General features: G+C 40.7%; 1 protein-coding gene across 1 annotated transcript; it reads right to left on the bottom strand.

Annotated features, from left to right (window-relative positions):
- Positions 1-4,700: 4,700 nt before the first annotated feature.
- Positions 4,701-21,024, bottom strand: DNAJA2 (DnaJ heat shock protein family (Hsp40) member A2). Its single transcript, XM_045989011.1, has 9 exons — positions 20,832-21,024; positions 19,324-19,383; positions 18,793-19,016; positions 15,585-15,665; positions 15,205-15,338; positions 12,714-12,910; positions 7,590-7,734; positions 7,264-7,391; positions 4,701-6,498 (listed from the first exon to the last, which is right to left on the bottom strand). Exons 1-9 carry the CDS (start codon positions 20,907-20,909, stop codon positions 6,307-6,309), a joined length of 1,239 nt encoding a protein of 412 aa, XP_045844967.1. The 5' UTR covers positions 20,910-21,024; the 3' UTR covers positions 4,701-6,306.
- Positions 21,025-27,871: the final 6,847 nt, after the last annotated feature.

The following is a 27,871-nucleotide window of genomic DNA, read 5'->3' as shown; positions in this document are numbered from 1 at the left end:
GGGTGTGATGCCAAAACAATGAACACAGTTATACTGTAAATAAACAAATAAAAATAAAAAAAAGAAAAAAAGAAAAAAAAATTGTATCGCATTTTCACATACACAGTCATGAGAAAATGGTAAAAGTACATCTGGGAAGAGGACTAAAGATGGGAGGTTTGCTTCTATATACATTAAAAAAATCTTAAAGAATGAAGATCAATCTGTTTGCATGGATAGTCTCATTAGTATGGGATTTGAGAAGGGGATTAGTCACTTTTCAAATCTCATTTTATAAAAAAAATTATTTTATTATTTGACACAGAGAGAGAGATCACAAGTAGGCAGAGAGGCAGGCAGAGAGAGAGATGGAAGCAGGCTCCCTGCCAAGCAGAGAGCCCAGGACCATGAGACCATGACCTGAGCTGAAGGCAGAGGCTTAACCCTCTGAGCCACCCAGGTGCCCCTCAAATCTCATTTTTTAATGATCATGTGCTGCTTAACAGAAACTAATTTGTAGATCACAAGAGGGGATTGGCTGTTTACACTCAGATGGGTAAAATAATCACTAAGGAAAGTCCTCAACTTACCACTGTTAAAGAGCTTCTTCAGGTCCTTTTCTTTAGCCTGACTTACGGTGGTACTGGCAATTGGTTCACTTTGACCAGAGATTTAACTGAACTCGCAGAAATTTAAAACAAACGGCAATTATACTAACATTCTCTAGAAGTCTGCACCAGACTATATGGGCTTCAGAGTTCTATCAAATCCCTTGCAACTGGAGATGAATTAATCACAAGACTTTTGGAGTAATTATTAGATTACATGTATTTCTTTGTAATCAAACTCCAGCTATTGATACTAATATAAAACGTGCTTACTTGAAACCGAAAGAACACAAGACTTGCAAAGTAGCAAGCCAAAAAAGGAAGTCTGGGTTTATGGATCTAACTTACTCTGTGTGGCATTAAGTAAATGGGTTGGCAAGGAGAGACAAGAAAGTGAGTCAGTATAATTAGTACTTCCAGCAAAATACACAGGACCTAATTGACACAATTGTTAATAGTAACTTCGTGTGGGCTTCCCAAGTAAAATATCAGTTACCAGGTAGGATCCACAATGTCCTTCCTACTCCCCAGGACTAGATGATTATTGTATGCAAAAAAACAGCCACTGTACCAAAATAAACACTGAAGGTTCCATCCCCAGTGTTATACATTTTAGTTAAAATCCCAAAAGCACAAGTAACAAAAGAAAAAAATAGATAAATTGGACTTAAAAATTAAGAATCTTTGTGCTTCAAAGGATACTATCAAGAAAGGGAAGACAAGGGGCACCTGGGTGGCTCAGTGGGTTAAGCCTCTGCCTTCAGTTCAGGTCATGATCTCATGGTCTTGGGATCAAGTCCTGCATCAGGCTCTCTGCTCACTGGGGAGCCTGCTTCCCCCTCTCTCTGCCTGCTGCTCTGCCTACATTGACCTCTTTCTGTGAAATAAATAAAATCTTCAAAAAAAAAAAAAAAAAAAGCAAGGACAATCCACGAAATGGCAAAAAAATTTTGCAAATCGAAAAACCTGATAGAAGATAAACTAGGGGTGCCTGGGAGGCTCAGTTGGTTAAGCGCCTGCCTTTGGCTCAGGTCATTTCAGGGTCCTGGGATCGAGCCCCGTGTCGGGTTGCCTGCTCGGCGGGAAACCGGCTTCTCCCTCTCATTCTACCACTCCCCTCCGCTTGTTCTCTCTCTCAAATAAGTAAGATCTTAAAAATAAATAAATAAACTGTGGTATACCCGAGAAATAGAATCTTACTCAGCAATGACAAGAAATGAGTTATCAAGCCACGAAAAGATACAGATGAATCTTCAATGCATATTGTTAAGTGAAAGCCAGCCTGAAAAGACTACATGCTAACTATATCACTCTAATTATATGAAATTCTGGAAGAGTGAGAAACAGAAGAGGTCACCATGGGTTCAGGAAGAGTGGGGGGGTTGAACTGGTGAAGCACAAGGCTTTTTTAGGGTGGTGAAACTATTTCGTATGACACCGTAATCGTACATACATGACACTATGCATCTATCGAAACACAGTGAACTTTATAGCAGTGACCCTCAATGTATGCAGATTTAAAAACATCATATAGAGGTGGTGCGGGTTGGTTCCTAGGATGAAATGCAGAATATGCAACACAATCTAACTATATTACAACATATTAACAATCTCCCTGAAGCGGGTGAGGTTACTAACCTAAGTCACTTTGGAAATGAAATCTGTAAAATTGAAAGAAACTATTCTTAGCACTGTACACTAGTTCAAAACTTGTTTCCCAGATGGACATGGGTTTACAATTCTGCTATCACCATCCACGTATCATCGTGGAATTCAACAACTAAGCAAATGGTAGTAGGCAAATGGTGGGAGCAAGCTTTCTCAATGTTTCACTAAAATAACACCAGACTGATTCGTGCAAGTTGGCCAGTTAGAAACAAGTTCTAATGCATGTGCCTTGAGAGTTTTAATGTTCTGCAGTGTTTCACTGAGATAACACAGTGAAATGGTAAGAGAATAAGAAATACACATTTGGTCTTTATTCCTGGTTCCAGCACAGAGCTCTTAGTATCTTTTTTATACATAACAAGATCTTTTCACCCATACCTGATTTTATGCTAATGAGATGAGTCTTGAAGGATGGAAGCTGGTTACCAGAGGAAACAACTGTGTGATTAGAAGGTTGGAACTTTCAGCCTCACCCTCCAGACCTCCAGGAGGTGAGAAAGGCTGAGGTGAATTTCAATCACAAACGGTCAAGAACACAAACAGTTCTAAGACCATTCTTCCACCACTGGTTAAGACTGGAGCGGCAGGTATTGGGGGAAATATTCATTTAGCCTTCTGAGCTTTCTGGGCATAGTTGGCGACCTTGCCAGCTCCAGCTGCCTTCTTGTCCACAGCTTTGATGACACCATTTAATGGTAAAAGACTGGTTAATGATGATGCATTGTAAAACCAGGACAATGTTTTGTGAACCATTTTGTGTGTGTGCATGTGTGTGGCAGTTTTAGGTTATTAGTTTTTTAAAATCAGTACTTTTTAATGGGAACAACTTGGCCAAAATCTGTCACTGAATTTTAAGACCCTCCATTAGAACAAACAAAACAAAAACCCCATAAATGGCCAATGAATTTAATCAGTTGTGCCTATGAATGAAACCTCCACAGAAACCTTGAAGGACAGGGGCCAGAGAGCTTCAGGTTGGCGAACACATCAAGGTGCTGGGAGCAGGATGTGCTCAGAGGCGTGGCATCCCTCCCTTTGGGTGTTCCTGTGTTGTATCCTTTATGATAAACTGGCAATCTCATAAGTAGTGTTTTCCTGAGTTCTGTAAGCCATTCTAGCAACCCGAAGACGGGGTGGTGGGTACCGCTGAATGAGCAGTTGGTCAGAAGTGTAGGTAACAACTTGGGACTTGTGACTGACACCTTAAGCCAGGCAGTCTAGAGGGACTGAGTCCTTAACCTGCGGGGTCTGCCCTAACTCCAGGTAGTGTCAGAAGCGTTATGAGCAGAGGAAACAGGTTTTTCAACATTACACTGATTCATTCCCGCAACTAGTGCTGTGAGAAATTTTACACATATAATCAAGGGACATTCTGCAAAATAGCTGACCAGTATTCCTCAAGACCATGTAGGTCTTCAAAAACAAAACAAGTCTGAGGACTGTCACAGCAGAAGAGCCTTTGCAGGTATGACTATAATGGGATATCCTGGAACAGAAAAAGATAAAAACTAGGAAGATCTGAATAAAGTATGGAGTGGTGTAGGATTTGAATACATTTCTCCTAAGATACACAAATAGTAAGCACATGAAAGATGGCTAATATGAGACACTGGGCAAATGAAAATAAAAACCTCTTCATTACCCACTAGGATGACAGGTACTAACAAATGTTGGCAATTAAAGTGGAAAAATTGAAATCTCATACATTGCTGGTAGGACTTAAAATGGTACAGACTGTCTGAAAAAGTTTGGCAGTTTTGCAAGATTAAACACTTACCACGTGACCCAGCAATTCCAAACTTGGAACATATCTAAAATTGTAAATACATCCACACAAAAATTTATACATGGATGTTCATAGTAGCATTATTCCAATGGAAAAAGCCCCAAATGCCCATCAACTGATGGATGGGTCATCAAACGCATGGTATTGCTAGCTACACAACAGATTACTCCAAAGAACGGATCCATACTATGACAGGGAAAAACCTTGGAAACATACTAAACAGCTTACAAAAGGCCACATGTTGTTATGAGCCCATTTTATACAAAACGAAACTAGGTTAGTGATTGTACTAGGGGCTGGGGAACAGAATGAGTAAATACTAATGGAGTTGGGTTTTTTATTCTGGGGTGATGAAAATGTTCTGGAATTAGATGGTGGTGATGGTTGCAAACTCTAAATATACTGGAAACCACGGAGTTGTTCACCATTTTTAAAAAGATTTAATGGCACAGGAGTTATTTCAATAAAGTTGTTAAAAAGACTCTTTGTAATGTCAGTACTATACATGCTTATTCTGTATACAGGTGCTCGACAGAGCAGAGCACGGCCGAGTGCATAACAGATTTTAACAAGGTTGGATTCTCTTTCCATGTGGTTTTCACTATGGCCAAAAAAACCTGGGTAGAAGAATTAAAAAAGACTACACTGAACAACTCTAATGTTTTATAAACCTTTATTGGAAAGGCTACAAACTTTATATTGCCACTGCATTTCTTACCCTTAAAGTGGTTGTGGGGAAGTAACCTTGGATACAAAACTACTATGCTGCTGAATCTTGCCCAGGCTGGTTGTAAAATATTTTTTGTACAATGGAGGTAGAGAGGATAGGGCAATAATTTAAACCTCACAGGCCTTGATTAATGCCAGGACCCTTCCCACCCCCACCACGCGCCCCCATTCAGGTTATGGTAGACCTAGAAATAAACTACAAGTACTGTGTTGAGGCTCAGGGATGGCATAATACATTTTTAAATTTTAGTTTTTCACTTTTCCCTCTTTGTTCTTTTACAAATGTAAAATGTACAACTAATGTTTCTTTTCCCTAAAAGTGTGTTCTAAAAATATCTACTCTGGGAATGAAAAGAAGGTAATAGAAGATGGAAAGAGCAACACAACATCCTCTTCACAGCAGTTTTACCTGATTTTTCTCATACCAGCCTAAGAGTCTTACTTTTCTATAAAACATTAGTAATCAATGCTTCCCCCAATCTCAAATATTCAACTTAATGGAGACAGAGAATCTTTAACTTAACATTTAATGAAAACAGCATTTTAACAGGTTCTATGCAGACATGGTTCTAATATTGATTTGCTGTTACCTTATTTTTAAAGGGGGTGGTGGTGGGGAGATACAGAGGCTAGGTTAACCTGGCCCCGACGCTCAGGATCATAACTTATGAGTTACATAACTCAGATGTCCTTGACTGTACAAAGCATCAATTGAAGCCAATAAAGCCTGTTTCTACCAACATAACCGAACTTTCTTTTTGCCTTTTAATACTATAAAATGGGCACATACCTGAGGCATAAGCTTCAGGCCAATGGGTTTTTAAGGGCTGCTTAAGAACCAGAATGAAGGATACATTCTCCAGTTTAAGGATACATTTTACAGTTCAAAGTATGTTCTTCCTTCTAAAAATGTGACACAAAGAATAATTTATACCAACTGCTTTTTATTATCGAGTTTCAGAAACCTTTCACAAGATGGTAAAAAAAAGGGGGGGGGGGCACTTTACAACCACAGCTAATGTTATTTTTTTCCATTGTTCCCAGTCAGCTCCAAACCCATTGTGTGCAAAGCCCATTTTTCCATGCATCTAAATGATAGATACAGGCTATGAAATTCTTTATTCTATTTGTAGCAGCTTACGCAGGTGCAGCCAAACACAAAGCTTCAGGACAAATTGTACACAAACTTTACAATGTGGGATTTGGATTTAAAATATGAAACATAAAATCTACACAAAACTGATAAAAATCAAGCACGGATACCAGGACTGAAACTTATAACCCATGTGTGAAAGGGAGTCTTATTTCCTTTCAAGTGCTTTATTCTGCTACAGAACAGTCAAAATGAAGATGTAAAGCTTTGTGGTTAGTTTAAATTATACACTCTGTAGATACTATACCAATTTTAAAAGTTACACATAGACCAACAGATGTCCATCAGTTCATCTGGACTGACCAGACACTCCAGCTGGATCGCTGAAAGCAAACCGGGCAAATGTGGAAAGAAAATCCACCTGTGCAATTTGTTTGCAGAGTTTACTGATGGGCACATTGCACTCCTGGTCCATGATGGCTGCTGCTTTCTTCATCAGAGCTATCATTATAGGCTTCACGCCTCTGACCACCTCCCGAGCCCCGAGTGCTATCAAATTCTTGAAGCTCTACCTCCTCTGTGTCTCCAATAATGTTTGGAACTTCTGGTCTAGATGGCAGAAGATCTTCTAGTTCCTTCACGAAAATCAAAACGAAACAAAAACGTTAGTTTGTGAGCTATCTCTTGGCCTTCCCTCTGGATACAATCCAAAATATATGCTTCTTTGAGAGTTAAAATAAATAAATCTAGTGTACTTTAAAGCCAGAGATGACCAACTGATGACCCACAGGTCAAACGTGCAGACATCTTTTGTGCATCCCAATATTGCTTAGGATACAAAAAAACAGAATTAGTTGCCAAAAATTAAACACTGGAAAATTTTACCTAAGACCCGCCTTCCTGCATGGAATAACTAATGCTAACATGGAGGCTGCCTCTTCAGGTAAGGGATCTGGTGTCCAGGGTGTCTCAATCCTCCCACAAACTTACATCCAGTCTGCTTTAATTCTTTACTATTCCCTGCTTGGCACCATCAACGTTTACACCAGCACTTTTTTTTTTTTTTGAGAGAGAGAGAGAGAGTGTGTGGAGAGGGAGAGAGAGAATCTTAAGCAGGTTCCATATCCATCGAGAATCCTGACATGGGGCTTGATCTCACAATCCAGAGATCATGACCTGGGCTGAAACAGAGCTGGATGCTTAACTGAGCCACACAGGTGCCCCAAGCCTTGTCTTTAATAATCACAGGTCAGCCCAACAATCACTCAAATGTTAAAATAGCAAAATTTTATAAATTACATGTTCTAATCTTAGCACCAAAAACATCAAAGGTGAAAAAGGACCACCTCATTATTAAACTTTTAAGTAGTTTGTTGCTTATATAAAGAGAGAATACTTACAGAAAGCTTGTCTGGGTTGATCCAGTTGTTTTCAGGAAACTGCACATCAAACTTTATGTAAAGATCACCTTTTTCAAAGGGATTACGATACTGTGGCATTCCTTCCCCTCGAACTACACGGACACAACCTATTATTTGAGTAAGTAAAAAGAAAACTATTAGAATTTTACCCAAGAAGAAAGCTGCTCAGTATTTTTTTGAAAGTCACCTACTATAAAAATTTACTAACGGCAAAAACAAAACAAAACAAACAAAACGGAAAAAAACAAAAAAAAACCAAAACCCCTCCACATGGAATCCTGGATCAGACAAAAATCAAGACTTACCTGGTTCAATTACTTTTCCAGGGGGGTATTTCACCACAATCTGACGTCCATCAAGGTGCTTAAATGTGAACTGAAATCCACATAGAGCTTCAACAAGTCCTATCTTATATGTCATGTGCAAATCATTCCCATCTCTCTGGAACACCTATAAATAAAGCAAACAACACACATTAAAAAAAAAAATTATGGAGCCATACCCTTTTGTGCTGTATTCCTTGAAAACGATTTCAAAACCTTCATTCTACCATTCATTGTAAAAGCCAAACTGTCATCCCTAATTCCATAAATTTATATAAGGAAACCTAGCTATTCTCATGTGATATGCTAGAAACACCTATCAGAAAAGCATCGGAGTGACACCTGGGTGGCTCAGTCGGTTAAGCAACTGTCTTTGGCTTGAGTCCTGATCCCAGAGTCCTGGGATCGAACCCCAAGTTGGGCTCCCTGCTTGGCAAAAGAGCCCGTTTCTCCTCCTCTGCCCATACCTTCCCTCACCCTCCACTAGGCTCCTGCCTTCTCTCTCAAATAAATAAATAGAATCTTAAAAAAAAAAAAAAAAAAAAAAGAAAGAAAAGAAAAGCACTGGAATTGGGAAAACTGGCTGGTAAAGCATAGCTGAGGCTCCAAAAACCATAACCAGGGATATTCTACAATTGTGGCTTATTTTCTGACCTTGCCTCTGAGCAAATGGTGTAGACAGTCCAGGGGGATTCTGTAGAACAGACTGACCTTGGGAGTGCTCCCCCGACATGATCATAACAGGGGAAGGGGAGAGCCTATGTTCAACATAAAAAGCTTAACCAGTAATGCTCGGCCACTAAATGGACTCAATATCATGCTTTACACATGTATAAGTTTTACACTTAAACTTTGTAAATGTGAAAAATTTGCTTAGATGAATGTAAATCAAACAGCAGTGCTAACAGTGACTAATTATACTATTAGCCTACGGCCTAAGTAATGCAAAGATAATTTAATAAACATCAAGTATGTTTCTGAGCTTTCAGTGTGTAGCAAAAATACATCCAATTTCACACATACCTAACGTAATTTTTGCTTATTAAAATTTACAACTATCTGTACTTAGCGCTTGAAATTTAAGATGAAGCAAAATTGCAATGGAAGGTCTTACCTAGATTTTTTTCAATACAAAATAGTCTCTCCTCCAAAGAATAAAGCAGATGAACATAGGGAAAGGGAAGGGAAAATAAGACAGAACAGAGAGGGAGGCAAATCATAAGAGACTCAGCAACAGAAATAAACTGAGGATTCCTGGAGGGGAGATGGGATAATTGGGTGATGGGCATTAAGGAGGGTACTTGATGTTATATGCAACTGATGAATCAATGAATTCTACCCTTGAAACTAATAATACAGTATATGCTAACTAAATTCAAATTAAATAAATTTTTTAAAAAGATTTTATTTATTTGACAGAGAAAGAACAGTGAGAGAGAGAACACAAGCAGCGGGAGAGGGAGGCAGAGAAGCAGATTCCCTGCCGAGCAGGGAGCCCAATGTGGGGCTCGATCCCAGGACCCTGATGAGCCAAAAGCAGATGCTTAACTGAGCCGCCCAAGCACCCCAAACAGGATGTTTTAATGTTTTTATAACTGCAAAATGCTAGTGTTTCTGAACATCTTATAACATTGTTCCAAGGGCGCCTGGGTGGCTCAGTGGGTTAAGCCTCTGCCTTCGGCTCAGGTCATGATCTCAGGGTCCTGGGATCGAGTACTGCATCGGGCTCTCTGCTTGGCGGAGAGCCTGCTTCCCCCTCTCTCTCTGCCTGCCTCTCCGCCTACTTGTGATCTCTGTCTGTCAAATAAATAAAATCTTAAAAAAAAAAAAAAAAACCCATTATTGTTCCAAGAACCATCTATAACCAAATACCCTTCGGTTAAAGCTACATCAGAAGTAGGGAACAAGAGGCACCATGTTCTTAGAAGGGAGCTCAACTTAAAATGATTCTAATTGAAGATGATATCAGGGTTGTTTCGGTAGGCAGGGAACTCTGGTGGAGGGGTGAGTAGGCTAGAAAATTTGATATAAAATCTGAACAGAAAACAAATAGGAATTCAGGGAATTTTTGAAAAACCAGGTTAATGAGGAGGAACTACCAAGAACCAGACAGTAAAAGACTTAAAGTGATGATAATTTCTGGAAAACAAAGTATAAAGAAGGGAATAACATCACCAGATACTGTGGTTCCTTGCTGTGCAAATGCACAACTGTAGCCATTATCACCAAAACAGACATACACCTATACTGAAAGACGAATACACATGATATAAAGCAGTCTCAAAACTGAAATGTTTTCTGACTGGAAGATTTATATATTTCGGCTATAGCACTCACCCTAATCTCATGGCCTGACAACTCCTTTATCACAACTGTTGGGAGTAAAAAAAAAAAAGCCCCAAAGTAACTATAAGCTTTTTCATTAACTACTTGAGACTAGCCAAATTTTCTCAGAAGGTTAACATTTTCAGGGCACCTAGATGGCTCAGTCAGTTGAGCATCAGACTCTTGCTTTCTTTCATTTTTTTTTTTTTAAAGATTTTATTTATTTATTCTACAGACAAAGATCACAAATAGGCAGAGAGGCAGGCAGAGAGAGAGGAGGAAGCAGACTCTCCGCCAAGCAGAGAGCCCGATGTGGAGCCCGACCCCAGAACCTGGGACCATGACCCGAGCCAAAGGCAGAGGCTTTAACCCACTGAGCCACCCAGGCGCCCCAGACTCTTGCTTTCTTTAGGCTCAGGTCCTAATCTCAGGGCTGTGAGACTGAGCCCCATATTGGACTCTGTACTGACCATGGAGTTTTCCTGAGATTCTCTCTCTCCCTCTGCTCCTCCCCCACCTCTCTGTCCTTCTCAAATAAATAAATAAATAAGTCTTGGGGTGGGGTGGGGGAGCTGGGAGGAAAGGAGTTACAAATATTTCAACCTATAAGATCCTAAGGCAGAATTCTAGGAATTACTATTTTTTACTAAGCAAGAAGCACTTGCTATCTGTAGGTTTGGCAATATCCAGAAAGGGCCTAAATATATATAGTAATTTATAGCTTTGCTGAGGTAAAAAATTTATCCTGAGAAAGGCTAACACAGGAGAGAGCAAGCTACAATCTAGTTAGGGAATTAATCCAACCAATCAAATTCCCAGAATCTACATTTCAATACAGCTTTACTCTCTATTAAATTCTTTAAGTGATTTTTAAAATTTACTTTATTTGTAGAAATCACCACCAAATGAGGAAAAATTTTTAGTACAAACTAAAAAGGTGCCCTCTCTGCCTGCCTCTCTGCTTACTTGTGATCTCTGTCAAATAAATAAATAAAATCTTAAAAAAAAAAAAAAAAAAAAAAAAAAAGTGTGGGAGTGGTGCCTGGGTGGCTCAGTGGCTTAAAGCCTCTGCCTTCAGCTCAGGTCATGATCTCAGGGTCCTGGGATCGAGTCCCGCATAGGGCTCTCTGCTCGGCAAGGAGCCTGCTTCCCTCTCTCTGCCTGCCTTTCTGCCTACTTGTGATCTCCGTCAAATAAATAAATAAAAAATAATAAACAAAATCTTAAAAAACAACAAAAACAAAAAAACCCTAAAAATGTGGTTGACTTGTGATATAAGAACCTTTAGAGGAACTCAAGTCAATGTGATCAAGTATGATGCCAGAACCCTGTGAAAAGCTTCTATAGTCAACAACATGGGTGATTACTAAAGAGGTTTCCTGAATAGTTCCGAATACTGTCTTCAAGAATAAAGGCCCCCAGTATATGCACTGGACTCCCTGCTTGGCCAGGAACCTGCTTCTCCCTCTCCCTTTGCTGTTCCCCTTGCTTGTGCTCTCAAGTTCTGTCAAATAAATAGATAAAATCTTTTTTTTTTTATGAGACTTTTTTTTTTTTTAAAGATTTTATCTATTTATTTGACAGACAGAGATCACAAGCAGGCAGAGAGGCAGAAAGAGGAGGTGGGGGGAAGAAGGCTCCCTGCTTAGCAGAGAGCCCAATGTGGGGCTCAATCCCATGACCCTGAGATCATGACCCGAGCTGCAGGCAGAGGCTTAAACCACTGAGCCACCCAGGCGCCCCTAAATAGATAAAATCTTAAAAAAAAAAAAAAAAAAGTGCAATGGTATAATCAAAACAATAATACTAGACCACATCGTTGGACCAGTTAATTAAACCTTGCATATAGCATACGGTATGTATCCAAAATAATTATTTTTACTTTTTTTTTTAATAAAAGAACTTTTACTTTTTTAAATAAAAGACTTTATTTATTTATTTGACAGACAGAAATCACAAGTAGGCAGAAAGGCAGGCAGAGAGAGAGAGGAGGAAGCAAGCTCCCCCTTGAGCCCGAAGTGGGGCTTGATCCCAGGACCCTGGGATCAAGACCTGAGCCGAAGGCAGAGGCCCTAACCCACTGAGCCACCTAGGCGCCCCTTATTCTTACTGTTTTAGCATTTTATTTATTTGAAAGAGAGCACACATGTGAGGGCACAAGCAGGAGCAGGGGTGGAGGGGCACAAGGAGAAGCAGACTCTCTCCCATCTGAGCAGGAAGTCTAATGTGGGCTTGATGCCAGGACCCCAAGATCATGACCTGAGCCAAAGGCAGATGCTTAACCAACTGAACCACCCAGGCACCCCCAAAATAAATTTTTTTAAAACTGCAGAACCTTTTAAGAAAAGGTCACACGGTAAACCCAGAATGTAAAACAAATCAAGAGAGCAGCACTGAAGACTGAAGTCCTATCCACCACTCACCACCCACCACCCATCAAAGGAGTTTCACAATGAAAAATGAGCTGCCTTAGATCATCTGGTCCAATGCCCTTATTTTCATAAACAAGGAAACTGGGGTATAGAGACAACAGGATTACTTAAGATTATAGTGCTAACCAATGGCTGAGCTGGAACTAAAACTAACTCCTTTTCAGTGCTTCTGACTGCACCTGCTTTGTTGGTCGACTAAACGGTCAGTTCTTATAAACTTAGCCCAACCACTTAACTTCTATGTTCAGTGTTGTTCCAGAGAACCCAAAAAAGATCTAACCTGTATCTTAACCATGAACCCATTTCTGAATAAAACAAAAATTAAACAAACAAACAAAAAGAAAATTACCTCATGTTCCTTCTCTTGTAGCAAAAGTACAATGTCTCCTGGTTCCACTCCTGGGGCCTGATCTGCTTCCCCAGTGAATGTAATTCTCTGTCCATGTTTCATGCCTTTGTCTACGTGGACTTCAAGAATCTTGACTTCTTTAATCACCTTCTTCCCTTCACATTTTTTACAGCGGTCCTTTTCATTAATTACCTCTCCTGGAAAGAGAGAACATTCAAACTCCCAGCAAGAGTATTACATTGTACTCTTACATATTTTTATTAATTAAATACATGTTTTGGATTTAACTGCTATGTAAAAAGTTTTGTTTAAATTATCATTTTTTAAAAAAAGATTTATTTATTTTTATTTATTTGACAGAGAGATCACAAGTAGGCAGAAGCAGGCAGAGAAAGGAGGAAGCAGGCTTCCCGCTGAGCAGAGAGCCTGATGCGGGGCTTGATCCCAGGACCCTGGGATCATGACCTGAGCCGAAAGCAGAGGCTTTAACCCACTGAGCCACTCAGGCGCCCTTAAATTATCATTCTTAATAACGGGAACTCACATCTTACTACAAGTTACCTGAAGGACCCAGCTACCTGGTTCCATTTTCAAGAAGAAACATTATGAGAAATGTAATATATCTTAAACAATACTTTCCTGACTCCTGACTACACTTCCTAAAGTTAAAACAAAGCCTAAGGATCAAGGAAACAAAATGGGTAGTCAGATGCTGAAGCTTCTAAAAGTGCTACTTCATTTTTTGTCCTCAGTCTTAGTGTCATGTAAGTTTAACTCTACTGACAGAGACAACCCAAATAAAAACTTAAAAAAATCTTTTATGGTTCATTGTTACCTTGTATACTGGGTATGGGATTTTATTTATTTCCTAGACTAACCCCTGCCCAGACATCCTATTACAGATCTTCCTTTTATTTAGGTACACTATCATTGAGATATTTCCAAAACCAATAAAGAGATGGCTAAATTTTAGCTGACATTGAGTATCCCCATACCAAGTTTAGGACAACACAGCTTCTTTTCTAAGCATTCTTCTGAAACATTTAATTAGTGGTATAATAAAGTAAAACTGAAGCTCTACACAGTACACTGTGAAAAAGTAGCATTGATTTCTACTTGCTGATTACTGGCACACTTTAATGCTTAGGTAACATGTATAATTAATGACTTCAGGGACTATTTCTAGAACACTACTCTCAAAAATTATGTTCTGTAAAACACCAGTTCCTCGTAACGGTACATAGGTAAAGATTTCAGTAAACTTTGGTTCCTTGATAGCGGGAACTGTTAGAGCTTTTAATAAGGTAAAGTGCACTGAGACTTTCCAGGAGGGGAATATAATATACAGTTTCTCCATTATTTCACCACTTCTTGAACCAATCTGGAAAAGGATGCTCTAGAACTGTGCTGCCCATGGTAGCCATCAGCCATCTGTGGCTATTTAAATTAATTAAAATTTAAAATTGAGTTGCTCAGTCACACTAGCTACATTTCACATACTGAACAGTCTCAGGTGGCTAGTGGTGACGATACCTGACATTGCATATACAGAAAAATTTGTATAAAAATTTTATTAGAAAAATTTTATAGATTTTTTGTATATCATTATACATCATTGTAGAAAAAATTTATTAGATGGCACTGCTCTAGAACAGGGTCTGGCAAACTAAAACCCACAGGCCAAACTGGGTATGCCTGTTTTTCTAAGGAATGTTTAACTGGAAGTTGGTCATGTCCATTTGGTTATATATTGTCTATGGCTATAAAACCACTACAAGGAAAGAGGTGAGTAGTAGTTTCAGAAATCACTCTGAGGGGGCGCCTGGGTGGCTCGGTTGGTTGAGCCACTGCATTCAGCTCGGGTCATGATTCCGCAGTCCTGGGATGGAGTCCCACACTGGGCTCCCTGCTCTGCAGGGAGTCTGCTTCTCCCTCTGACCTTCTCCCCTCTCATGCTCTCTCTCTCTCTCTCTCAAATAAAGTCTTTAAAAAAAAAAAGAAAGAAAGAAAGAATCACTCTGAGCCTAAGTATTTCAAAGCCATTCAAAACGTGAAATAGTAAAAAAAACAAAACCAAAAACACAAAAACCCTGAAGTATTTACTTCTGTGAGAAGAGCTTCAATCCCCATTACGCTTAAAAGCTAGCTAGCTAAAGCTTAAAGTAAAACCCTCCACTTACCAGAATGATAACTGAACAATGTGCTGTCTCCCTCTTTATCAAATATAACCTTTAAAAATATAAAGGGACAAAAAAAACTTTGCCCATTCTTTCAAAATTAAAGACGACTAACATTTCACTAAACAAATTAACTGTTGTGTTCATTTGGCCTATGCATAATAGAATAATTACTTTCATATTCGTCTTTTAGAACTCTGTATCTTTAATAAAATGAATACAAACATGTTAAAAAAGAAAAACTGTAAGCCTCTCCAATTCCTGCATTTCCAATCCATTTCAACATAAAAGCAGAGAAGTATTGGCATGCATACCTTCTCCATTACAATCAGAACACACAGACTGCATCTGTTGTACCATTCCTGGAGCCAGCTGTCTGATCATGATGCGTACACCTCGACCCCGACAAGCACTACACTTCTGAACAGCTCCAGACTTTCCGCCTTGGCTAAAGCAAGGAAAAATGTAAGTTAGATTTTTGCCCACAGACCATTCCATTGGCCATGACAAACAGGAAACGTGCCTTTCACCTTCATCTTCAACCTCCAATGACTAGTATTTAAACTTTCAAATGTATCAGAAAATGTTCTATTTGGGTAATTTAAATCACGAACAATTTTTACCTGGTATAGACTAAATGTGCCACTGAAAGAACAGAAATTAATTTATTTCATAAACCTGAACACACACTTACCCACTGCATGCACTACAGAGTACATTCTTGCTAAGTTGTAGTTTGGTTGTCTTGCCATTATACAGATCTTCTAAAGACACTCTGGGAAGAAAAGAATTAGGTCCCATCAAATTTTGCCAAATTCTTCTAGATACAAGATATAAATGACAGCTCATGCAGCAAATTCTACTATAACCTTTTAAAGAATTCAAAATCATCTTACATTAAGTCAACTGATGGAAGTTTTATTTTGTGGCTCAAATTAGCAGCAGAATTTTATGATTATGGACAGTATATATGGTGTTCAAAGCCACAACCTATAGGATCAGGCCAACAATTTGCTATGCTGTGTTTTCTGATAGAGCTGATAACCGAACAAACTCAAGCATCACAACCTTCTTCTGGCTTCAGGCAGGAGCCTCCATCTAATACAACCCTCTGAATGAGATACAATTATTATCCTCATTTTACAAGACAAAACTGAGCAGAGGTTAACTTGCCTTACTTGGTCACAAAGGCAGCATAGCTCCAGAGTCCATGCTCTACTAAAGGCTCTGCTCCCCACAAGAACAATTTTTAGAAAGGTGACAAAGTTATATTACAACTTATAGGAGTTGTATGCAACTTAGCTTGCATATGTCTCAAGAACAAAACAAAACAAAACAAAAAACAAAAGTGACCTTATCAACAGTGGGACAAAGAGGAGGAAAAGAACAGGTTTTCAACAGAGCCTAGAAGTTTAAGAGGTCTCAAGGACCCACTGACTTATAAACAAAATTAAACCTTTGAACAACTTTTAACAAATTTCCAAAGGGGTCTAAGACTTTTTAAAAAAAGGACAGTTTAAAAGCATACTAAAAATACAAAACTGAGGGGCACCTGGGTGGCTCAGTGGGTTAAAGCCTCTGCCTTTGGCTCGGGTCATGATCCCAGAGTCCTGGGATCAAACCCCGCTTCAGGCTCTCTGCTCAGTGGGGAGCCCGCTTCCCCCTCTCTCTGCCTGTTTCTCTGCCTACTTGTGATCTCTCTCTCTGTGTCAAATAAATAAATAAATGAAATCTTTAAAAAACAAAACAAAACAAAACTGAGGGCGCTTGGGTGGGTCAGGTGGTTGGGCAGCTTCCTTCAGCTCCTGTCATGATCCTGTAGTACCCAGATCGAGTCCCGCATTGGGCTCCCAGCTCCATAGGGAGTCTGCTTCTCCCTGACCTCCTCTCTCCTGCTCTCTCTCATTGTTTCTCTCTCAGATAAGTAAATAAAATCTTAAAAAAAAAAAAAAAAAAAATACAGGGGCACCTGGGTGGCTCGGTGGGTTAAGCCGCTGCTTTCGGCTCAGGTCATGATCTCAGGGTCCTGGGATCGAGTCCCGCATCGGGCTCTCTGCTCAGCAGGGAGCCTGCTTCCCTCCCTCTCTCTCTCTCTGCCTGCCTCTCTGTCTGCTTGTGATCTCCCTCTGTCAAATAAATAAATAAAATCTTTAAAAAAAAATACAAAACTGATAAAACCCAATTCACCTTTATACAGCAAATTTAAATTACAGGACTGTTCATTTCCAAACTAACCTCAAAAGAATCTATGTATATCAAGTCTCAAAAATACTATTCTTTAGGGTATTGATAACATTGAAAGCATTGATAGCAATGCTTTTAATGTGGTTTTACTCTTCTCATTGTGTTTTAAAATCTCCTTTAGCAGCAAAGAAAGCACCTATACTATTTATTTTGTGGTATTCAAACTTTCCCAAAATCATTATCTCAAGCTAAAATTTGTATGTTCTAGGCAGTGCAAGAATAAAACACTACCAACACTTCCCAATGAGATAGCTACAACTTAATCAGACAAAAGCAACTGGCCGCATCTGTCTTTTATGCCCATAACAATCTTTAACCAAATCATCTACAGAAAACAAATAGGTAGCTCTTTTCCTCCTTACATATTAAATTACACATAGTATGCAAAACCACTACCTAAGAGGCCAGAAAAATACAGACACTTCAACAAACATGGCTTATGAAGGAAAAGTGTGGGTAATGGTCTGGCCAAGCTGGCACTCTCCACCAATGACACTAAACTGGCACAATCCTTTATAAGGCAATTTAGTTGTAGTTATCAGCCCCAAAACACTGAAGCTTGCCTGGAAATCTCTGCCAAGAAAAGACAATGCTGTATATAAAGATAGTCAAAGCAGCTATTTATTACAGAAAAAAAAAGGCAACATCCTCTAGAAAAGGTGAATGCTTAAATAAATCATGGAGTGGAATATTATAAAGCCACCCAAAATGAAATCCTGTAACAACAGGTAAATTTTAATACTGTTAAAAGAAAACAGCATCTACTGTATACATTGAGAAAATTTTAAGGTAAATATTAAGAATTTATTAAGGCACATACTATCCTGATTTTATTTACTTCCTAAATCACTTCTGTATCAACTAACCACACCATACTTGGAAGAATATCCAACTGATAATTTATTTCTAAGGATAAATTCTTTAAAAATACAAACAAATTTAAGAATGAGATTCAAACAATGTAGAAGTTTATACTTCCTCTTATCTACTCAAATATATAAATCAGGTAATAATGAAATATTTTAAATAAACACTTGAAAGTCTCTGGTATTTGCTAGTAAAACCATTACTGGTTCACAAAGAGGATAAAAGACCTCACAAACTTTGCAAAGTAAAATAGCTATTTTCATACTGTAGAGGGCTCATGGGTTTCACAGTCTAAGACCAAGGTCAGACACCATTCATATGTTGGCAGGTTAATGTCAGGCTAGAAGCCAACAAGCTCCATGGAAACCAATTTCGGAGAGTTCACACTGAGGATCAAGTAATGAGTGACTGTAACATGTAAACAAACTAATCACAATCCCTCACTTTGTAAGTTTTTAAGTAAAAAGTAACTTGGAAAATTTAAATGCTTAAAAGAAAATAATCTTCATTATTGTAATTTTAAATTATATAGTAACAAGTGGCTTCAGACCAATATAATAAAACCATCTGCCTCCTCAGTAGAAACATCAACCATCCTTTAAGATCTGTAGCAAAATGCAAACACCCAGGTTATCAAATTCAATTTAGTCATCCAATGAGGACAGTAAGGAAATGGAAGATTTTTTTCTGACAAAAGACAGAACATTTTTGATACCTTTAGCTTTACTAAGCATTACTACTTGAAAAAATAGTACTCAATATTTTTTTAAAAATAAAAAAAAAATATTCACTTAAGTGGATGCATCATGTCTTCTCCTCTTCTTCTGCCATTTCGACTTCTACTCTGATTGCCCATGAAGCCGAACAATCCCCCACCAAAAATGTGAGAGAAAATATCATCCATGCCACCACCTCCACCGCTACCTTCCCGAAGACCTTGTTCTCCATATCTGTCATATAATTCACGCTTCTCAGGATTTGACAGTACTTCATATGCAAAACTGATTTCTTTGAACTATTATAAAAAAAAAGGCAACAAGGAAAACAATTAGATTTTCAAGCAGAGGAGTGGGGGAAAGGCTACTGGAACCTGGAACCCAATTATTCTAACAAAAGCTATAAATTACCTTTGGTTTGATTCTGGTCTTATCTCCCACCTACGACTGCCTGGAATGTTAGCATTCCCAATACAAAACCAAAATACTCTTCATGTAAAAGTTTGGCTTAATGTGAACAGATGGGACTTTTCTTTACAAGATTCCTTTTTTCAAGCAGGGCAATTTAAAACTGAAACCTCTAAGGAAAAGTCTCAAGTAACTTACTTTGTCACCAGCATTTGGATTCTTATCAGGATGGTATTCCTTGGCTAACTTTCTGTACGCCTTCAATACAAAAGAAAATTTTAAAAAAAGGTTACATACAAAATCTGATTTAACGATTTACGAATACGAAATACTAATTTTTCTGAGAAGCAATGGGTTAAAAACCACAACCTTCCAAAAACATCTTTTATTCATTGAGATGTTTGACAATCTGGATTCATAAGCCGAGAAAAATCTCAATATTGTTTACTAATTTATCCACCTCAATACTGTTTACTCAGTAACCAAAAACAAAATATCGGAGAAATCGGTATTTTCGTTACTGTCAAATGTCTCTGATGGCCAGTAACCATACCAAGAAGACTCCAATGAACGCTAAAGGAAAGGTCCTTAAGTTTGTTAAAACTGCGAAACATTTTAACTAAAAATTAAGCTAAGGTTAGAGCCTCTGCTCAGGATGGCTCCTACCTTCGCTCTAGCTGAAACATCAGGAAAAGGCCAGAAGAAGCTCCTTTTATTTTTTCATGTGCAGGATTAATTAGGGTATTGGTTAATTGGAGTGACTTCAGTCTTCGTGAAGTTGCATACATTTAGGTGGCTAGGATACACAGCAGTTAAGTCTTTATTCACAGACACATGAATTATATAATACAGACTAGCATTTCCGGTAAGGTAACAGGAAGTCCATTTTACTCTCAACTCTATCGTCCCAAGGCCTAAGGAGCAGTCTCATTTTTTCTCAGCTTACAAATCTGGATACTTGAAGATCGGTGAAGACTGTATACGGCTCAGTCACATGCCGCAAGTGCTTTGAAATCTCGAGATCAAAGATTCGCAGCACTGCAGAGCGCAGTAAGGCCTTACATTTATTTTTAGTGTACACTCAGGTGTTTGGCTGGGACCCACGGGCTACTCCTGAAGCGGGTACAGAACATCTAGGCTACAGAACAATACACAGACGCGCGGGTCAGTGGGCGAAGGAGGAAGAGAGGGAGGAGCTCCTGCGGCTGCGGCACCCAGGAAACATCCCCAACTGCCCGGAGGCACCGGCGGGGGCGGCCTCAACCCGCCCGCCAGGCCCTAGACCCAGGCCGGACTCGGCTCCGAAGCCGACGACCGCGGCGTAGACAACTTCTCCCCCGAGGCCGAGATGCGCCGTGCGCCTCTCTCCAACCTGTTTTTCCAGGGTGATGACCTCCGCGCGGGGAGGGCTGCGCAGGCTGCAGCCTCCCGGGAGCGCCCGGCCTCCGGCGCCTGCCGGGGGAGGGAGGAAGGAAGCGTTCCCGTCGGGTGTGCGCAGGGGTGGGTTTTATTTGCTGCATTTGCGGGCGGGCGGGGCCGACGGCCCAAGGTCAGCCGAGGCCGGTCTCGCTGCCGCTGCCGCCCCCCAGCCTGAGCCCGCAGCGTCCGGCGCCGGCTCGTGGGCAGCCCCGTAGCGCGGCCTGGCCGCCTCAGCCGAGCAGGCCCGCGCCCCTCACACCTTGCCCGGCCGTCCCGCTCCCCACTACCTTCTTTAGCTCGTTCTCGCTGGCGCCGGGCGGGACGCCCAGGATGTCGTACAGCTTGGTGTCGGCCACGTTTGCCATGGCGGCCGGCCGGGCAGCGCTTAGGGAAGAAGGCGACGGAGCAGTCGGAGCGCAGCCAGGCCCACAGCGGCGTCGGCGGCAGCGCAGGCCGAGGAAGACAGCGAGGGAAAGAGGGGCGGGGCTGAACTTTGACCTGGCGCACGGCGCGCCGTGACGTCGCTGCGCGGAGTCCGCCCCCAAGCCCTCGGCCCTGGCCGTTGGGGGTCATGGTGGAGGAGGACTCAGCGGTAGGCTGGCTTTTCGTCGGGGTCCGGTCACGCGGGCGGGGTCCGGCGTAGAAACTGAAAGAACTGTGACCCGCGTTTTCCAAGAATTTCAGCTCTCTGCGAAAGGCGCTTATGGAGAGTGCTGAGGGGGATGAAGAGGCAACCCCCTCGGTCAGGTGCGCGGGCAGGAAAACCAGGCCGGGCCCCCGCGGGAGGCCCAGCAGAGGTCGTCCGCCGAATCCCAGATGCCGCAGGTGGACCCTCTGCGTCTGGTTCCCTCGGGGTTTAAGATTGAAAAACAGCACCTGAGTGTGTGTGTGTCTGCCTGTCTGTCTGTCGTGTGTTTTGTATTAAGTTTTTAACCATCACAGCAAGTAGTATATTGCATCGCGGAGTACAACAGTTAACTACATTTTACCAATTTTGTTTCATTTGTCTCCTCCCGCCCATACTCCCTAGTCTCCAGTGTTTTAAGGGAAACCATTTTATTCATTAGTGTATATACCCGACATGACTTTTTAGGCATAGCCACATTTAATGAAATTAAGTCTTTCATCCAATTCCTTGTCCATGTTTGGATTTTCACAGTTGCCTTAACGACCTTTCACAATTGGTTTGTGGCATCCGGGTCCAAATTAGGGCCGACCCGTTGCGTCTGGATCACATGTTTAAGTCTCTAACTTGATAGCTTTAAAATGAGCCAACGCCAGAGCTCTAGATGGTATAAGGCAGCCTGGCTGGACAGTTACCTGGTCATTGATGCCCATCGATTTACGTTCGTTTCAGAAAATGTTTGCAGTGCACCCACCATGTGCTGTTATGTACAGTCACCTGGACTGGGGGAGGGGAGGGTTACAAGCGAATAGGCCACAGTGCCGGCCTTCAACTCCCTAATGGTTTATGGAGACCCAAAAATAAGATGTTCTTATCCTTTGGAACAACAAACTCGTCGTAAAGACTTCAGCCTAATCATCTCAGAATAATCTCTCTTCCATGGCATTCCTCCAGCCATAGTTGTGGAGGGCCTTGAGTACGCTGCCAAGGAGTTTGCAATTTATCCTGAAAACTCTGGGGAGTAATGGGTGGGAAGACATGGTATTCATTCCACCTAACTCTTCCCTTTTCTTCAAATCCTATCCAAAATGCTGTTCTTTCAGTGAAGTTTTACTTGATTCCACAGCCTGGTGAACACCACTTTTCTCATAGGAGTTTCCATTACCCTTGTTGTGCCTCTCCTAGTCGTGTCAGATGTGAAATTTGAACAGTATTTTTGTGTGAGTCTGAACTCCATTAATAGGCTGTAGATTACTTAGGGGAAATTCATTCTTCTGTACCCCCACAAGGTCTGGTTTTGAATGCAGTAGACCTCTGTAATTTCAGTTTCCTCACTTCCTTTTCACATTTGAGACATTCATGAAAAGCAGTATAAAGTGGTGGTGGAGTCAGGTCATGTGGGTTGGTAGCCTGGATCTGCCACTTACTAACAATGTGACCTTGAGCAAGTTACTTAATTTTTTGGAGTCTATTTCCTCACATGTAAAGTTAGGTTTAATAGTATTTATGTCATTGGCTTGTTTTGAGGATTAAAAGAGTTAATAACATACTTGGAACAGGAGCTAAAGCCAAATTTTAGCAATTGGTTTTTGCCCATTTGCCTGTAGGCTGTTTCCATATGTCTATTCATTGTTTTTCATTTAAATACCTGCGTTTCCTGAGCGGAATTCCCCAGCTTCCTCCATTGCTTGTGTGGAATGCCCCTCAGTCCTTTTTCATGATCTCACCTCTCCAGACCTCCCTGCTTGCCAGTTATCATACTTTCTTCTTCATTCATTAGTTGTTGCTCCACATGAGAATATGAACTGAAAACTGTCTTTATTGCAACCTTTATGTAGTTTGCCTTATTTTACCTTTCTTTCTGCTCATAAATAGTCAAAAAGAACTGGACTTTTCTGTTTGTTTCAGTTTTACTCAACTTTTTCTTTCTTTTTTTTATTTTTTTAACAAGTGGAAAAAAGTCCTCACTTGGTTCAATTTTAGATATTTTAGTGAAGAATAGCTGGGTAAATTCTCTCCTTAGCTCTAAGTTATTTTTTTACCTGTTTCTAAACCAGCAACACAGTTCACATTTTAATTTTGTTTTCATTTATTTATAATAGTTACTTCATTTCTGAGTGCTAATTGTGATCAGTATTGTTATTTGCTAATTTTATAAGTCAACAAGTTATTTCAGAACAGTTCTGTGTGTTTCAACTGGCTTATACTCTCCTTCCTGTTATCACATGTGAGCACTAACATTTCAGCTACTGACTTTGTGTTTTTAAGGTAGCTCTTTCATTTTAGCTCCATATTTAGCTAATGCCATGAAGGGAACAAGACCTTTATCTCACTTCATGTCTCAGGCACCATAAAATGCTGAGTCATAGTCATCTGAGGGCTGTTCTTTCTGGGCAAATGATTTAAAGTTTGAGGCTGGAGTGATTTCAGATTTCTGCCAGGCTTATATTGTTGTTCAATTCCTTTTTTTTTTTTTTAATTAATTAGTTTATTTATTTGACAGGCAGAGATCACAAGTAGGCAGAGGGGCAGGCAGAGAGAGAGGAAGGGAAGCAGGCTCCCCGCTGAGCAGAGAACCCGATGCAGGGCTCGATCCCAGGACCCTGAGATCATGACCCGAGCTGAAGGCAGAGGCTTTAACCCACTGAGCCAGGTGCTCCTGTTCAATTCCTTTTTAGAAATTTTTAAAATTTGGTGTATTTATGTACGGGGTTGAGGTGGGAAGGAGGTGTTTAAGGACTAGGGAAAAAGTATATGAACTGTAATAGCTTTAAGGCTCTTTATATTGTTTACAACTAACACAATACGAACCATGTAATCAATCCATTACTTAAGAGACAGCTCTTGTATGTATGATTCAGTCAGGTCAGTTTTGGTTTTAGCCTTTTATTTTTTTATTATTTATTTATTTATTAAAGATTTTATTTATTTATTCAGCAGACAGAGAGAGAGGAGGAAGCAGGCTCCCCACTGAGCAGAGAGCCGGATGCAGGGCTCCATCCCAGGACTCTGGGATCATGACCTGAGCCGAAGGCAGAGGCTTTAACACACTGAGCCACCCAGGCACCCCATAGCCTTTTTTTTTTTTTTTTTTTTAAGAAAATTTATTTATTTATTTGAGAGAGAGAGGGAGGGTGGGAGCATGTGTGAGTGCCTGCACACATGCATTTGGTGGGGCAGGGAGCAGAAGGCGAGGAGAGGGAAAGATTTTCAAGCACGTGCTGATCAGGAAGTCGGTGGCAGGGCTAGATCTCAGGACCCTGAGATCATGACCTGAGCTGAATCCAAGAGTTGGATGCTTAACTGATTGAGCCACCCAGGTGCCCCTTTCAGCCTTTTATCTAATTAGTTTTGAATGTATAGGGCAGGTGATGCCAGTTAAAATATTTTTCAGGCGATGTGAAAGAAGGTGCTCATGGCTCTTGTCATGATGATGTTAGGACTACAGGCCTGATGATGGTACTACTCTGGGCAGAAAAAGTTGTGGGGTTTAGATCACGAAATTCTTTGTGGTTCCTAAACTAGATTGTTCAGTGATGGGGCAACTGGTTGTATATGGTGTATACACATATGTACATATATATATATATATATATATATACACACACACACACACACGTGTATATAATTGTATATGGTGAATAGCCCCACTGCTAACCTATCAAACCCTGTCATGTCAGACCTTTTGATGTCAATTAGCACACTGTAAAGGTCCAATTTGCTTGTGAATTAAGAATGGATGTTTAGGGGCACCTGGGTGGCTCAGTCAGTTAAGTGACTCTTGATTTTGTCATGATCTCAGGGTTGGGAGATCGAGCCCCACTGCACACTGGGTATGGTGCTGCTTAAGATTTCTTTCTCCTGGGGTGCCTGGGTGGCTCAGTGGGTTAATAAGCCTCTGCCTTCAGCTCAGGTCATGATCTCAGGGTTCTGGGATTGAGCCTCAGATGGGACTCTCTGCTCAGCAGGGAGCCTTCCCCTTCTCTCTCTGCCTGCCTCTCTGCCTACTTGTGATCTCTCTCTCTCTCTCTCTGTCAAAGAAATAAATAAAATCTTAAAAAAAAAAAAAAGATTCCTCTCTCCTTCTCTCTCTGCTCCTCCCCACTGTTCACCATCAAGTGTCTGATACATACAAACCCAGTGTGTATCAGACACTATTCAGGGTTTGGGATACAGTCATAAATAAAACAAAATCCCTGCTCTCACAGAACTTACATCTAGTGGGGAAGATGGACAATAACAATAAACAAGTATATAGTATTTCAGATAGTAACACATACTCTGGAGAAAAGGAAAAGGGATAAAGAATATAAAGAACATTGGGTTAGATACAATTTTTTTTAAAGATTTTATTTATTTATTTGACAGAGAGAGATCACAAGTAGGCTGAGAGGCAGGCAGAGAGAGAGAAGGGACGGGGGCAAGCAGGCCCCCAGTGGAGCAGAGAGCCTGATGTGGGACTCGATCCCAGGACCCTGAGATCATGACCCTAGCCGAAGGCAGAGGCCTAACCCACTGAGCCACACAGGCGCCCCAGGTTAGATGCTGTTTTTATTTAGGGTATTTGGGGAAGACTTAATTGATAAGATGACATTTGAATTTCTTTTTTTTTTTAATTAAAAAAGTTTTTAAGACTTATTTATCAGACAGTATAAGAGGGAGAGCAGTAGGCAGAGGGAGAGGGAGAAGCAGGCTCACTGCTGAGCAAAGGCGCCTGATGTGAGACTCCATCCCAGCACCCTGTGATCATGTTCTGAGCCAAAGTCAGATGCTTAACTGACTGAGCCACCCAGGCATCCTGACATTTGAATTTCAATCCAAGAGAAAGGAGAATATTTGAGAAAACTTTCCAGGCAGTGGGCCTCCAAAGTCCCTAAGGCAGAACAGGCCTGGCTACTAGAGAAGAAAGACCAGTAATGGCTGGGCACAGCAAGTTAGAGAGACAGTGGAAGGAGAGGTGATGAAATCACAGAAGTTATGGGAGACCCAATCAGGTCCATTACAAAGACTTTGGCTTTTGTTATGTAATGAAGAGCCATTAAAAGATTGTGAGCAGGGGCGCCTGGGTGGCTCAGTGGATTAAGCCGCTGCCTTCGGCTCAGGTCATGATCTCAGGGTCCTGGGATCGAGCCCCGCATCAGGCTCTCTGCTCCACAGGGAGCCTGCTTCCTCCTCTCTCTCTGCCTGCCTCTCTGCCTACTTGTGATCTCTCTGTCAAATAAATAAATAAAATCTTAAAAAAAAAAAAAAAAAAAAAAGATTGTGAGCAGAAGTAAGACCTAAGCTAAGTTGCATTTTAAATGTATCACTGGGATAGCTGTGTTGAAAAGCTATTGCAGTAAAACCTACGCTGAGAGATGACTTGGGAGAAGAGGTGGGGTAGTATTGGTTGGATTCTGGAAATATTTTGAACTTGGAGATAATAAAATTAAATGTTGAGTGGAATGGAAGTGTGGTAAAAAGAAAAGTTCACATTAAGTTACAGATGCTTGTGGGACGCCTGGGTGGCCCAGTTGGTTGGATGACTGCCTTCGGCTTAGGTCATGATCCTGGAGTCCCAGGATCGAATCCCGCATCGGGCTCCCAGCTCCACGGGGAGTCTGCTTCTCCCTCTGACCTTCTCCTCGCTCATGCTCTCTCTCACTGTCTCTCTCTCAAATAAATAAATAAATAAATAAAATCTTTAAAAAAAAATTACAGATGCTTGTTAGACATTCAAGGGGCAGTGTTAAACAAGCAGTTAGGTTGATAAGAATGGAGTTAGAATGGGCAGTGATCCAGGCTAAAGATGTATTTGGAACCCTTTCAACATATTGATGTATATAGAGAGAAAACTGGTAAATTCACCTTGACTAGTTCTCTTGATAATTGCATGTTAGAGCCCCTGGAGGAGCTTTGTAAAATGGCAGTGTCTGAGCCTCTCCTCCCAAAAGTCCTGACTGAATTGAAGAAGTAGGACAGGGCATTAAAGTTTGTTTGTTTGTTTTTAGAGAGTGGAGGGTGTAGAGGAAAAGGGAGAGAGAGAATCTTAAGTAGGCTGTATGTCCCCATGAGCCCAAAGCAGGGCTTGATCTCACCACCCTGTGATCATGACCCAAGCCCAAGTCAAGAGTCAGGGAAATCTTGAGCCAAATCAAGAGTCAGAAGCTTAACCAACTGCACCACCCAGCTGCCCCAAGGGCACTGTATTTTTTAAAACAGTCTAAGATGATTCTGTTTTTTGAACACTTTGTTTACACTTTTTTAAAAAAATTGTGAACAGTGTTTCTAGGAATAGCCTTATAAGTCTAATTTTTGTGTATAATTTTAGTTGCTCCAGTGGGACACATTTCTCGAATATTATTTTGTCAGTTTCACGCATGAAGAACATGTAATTTTTTTTTAAAGATTTTATTTATTTATTTGACAGAGAGATCACAAGTAGGCAGAGAGGCAGGCAGAGAGAGAGGAGGAAGCAGGCTCCCTGTGGAGCAGAGAGCCCGATGCGGGGCTCTATCCCAGGACCCCGAGATCATGACCTGAGCCGAAGGCAGCGGCTTAACCACTGAGCCACCCAGGCGCCCCAGAACATGTAATTTTGTTCTGGAGCACAGTTCTTAAAATACTCCGGAGTTATGAATTTGCTTAATAAAATTTCCATGCCTTAAACATTAGAACAATTGTTATTAAACAATTGATAATACAGATTAGGAAAAATATCCA

This window comes from Meles meles, chromosome 19 (genome assembly GCF_922984935.1).
Source record: "Meles meles chromosome 19, mMelMel3.1 paternal haplotype, whole genome shotgun sequence".
Classification (NCBI taxonomy): domain Eukaryota; kingdom Metazoa; phylum Chordata; class Mammalia; order Carnivora; family Mustelidae; genus Meles; species Meles meles.
Note: the sequence above shows the minus strand (reverse complement) of the source record. Positions and strands in the feature narration are given on the sequence as shown.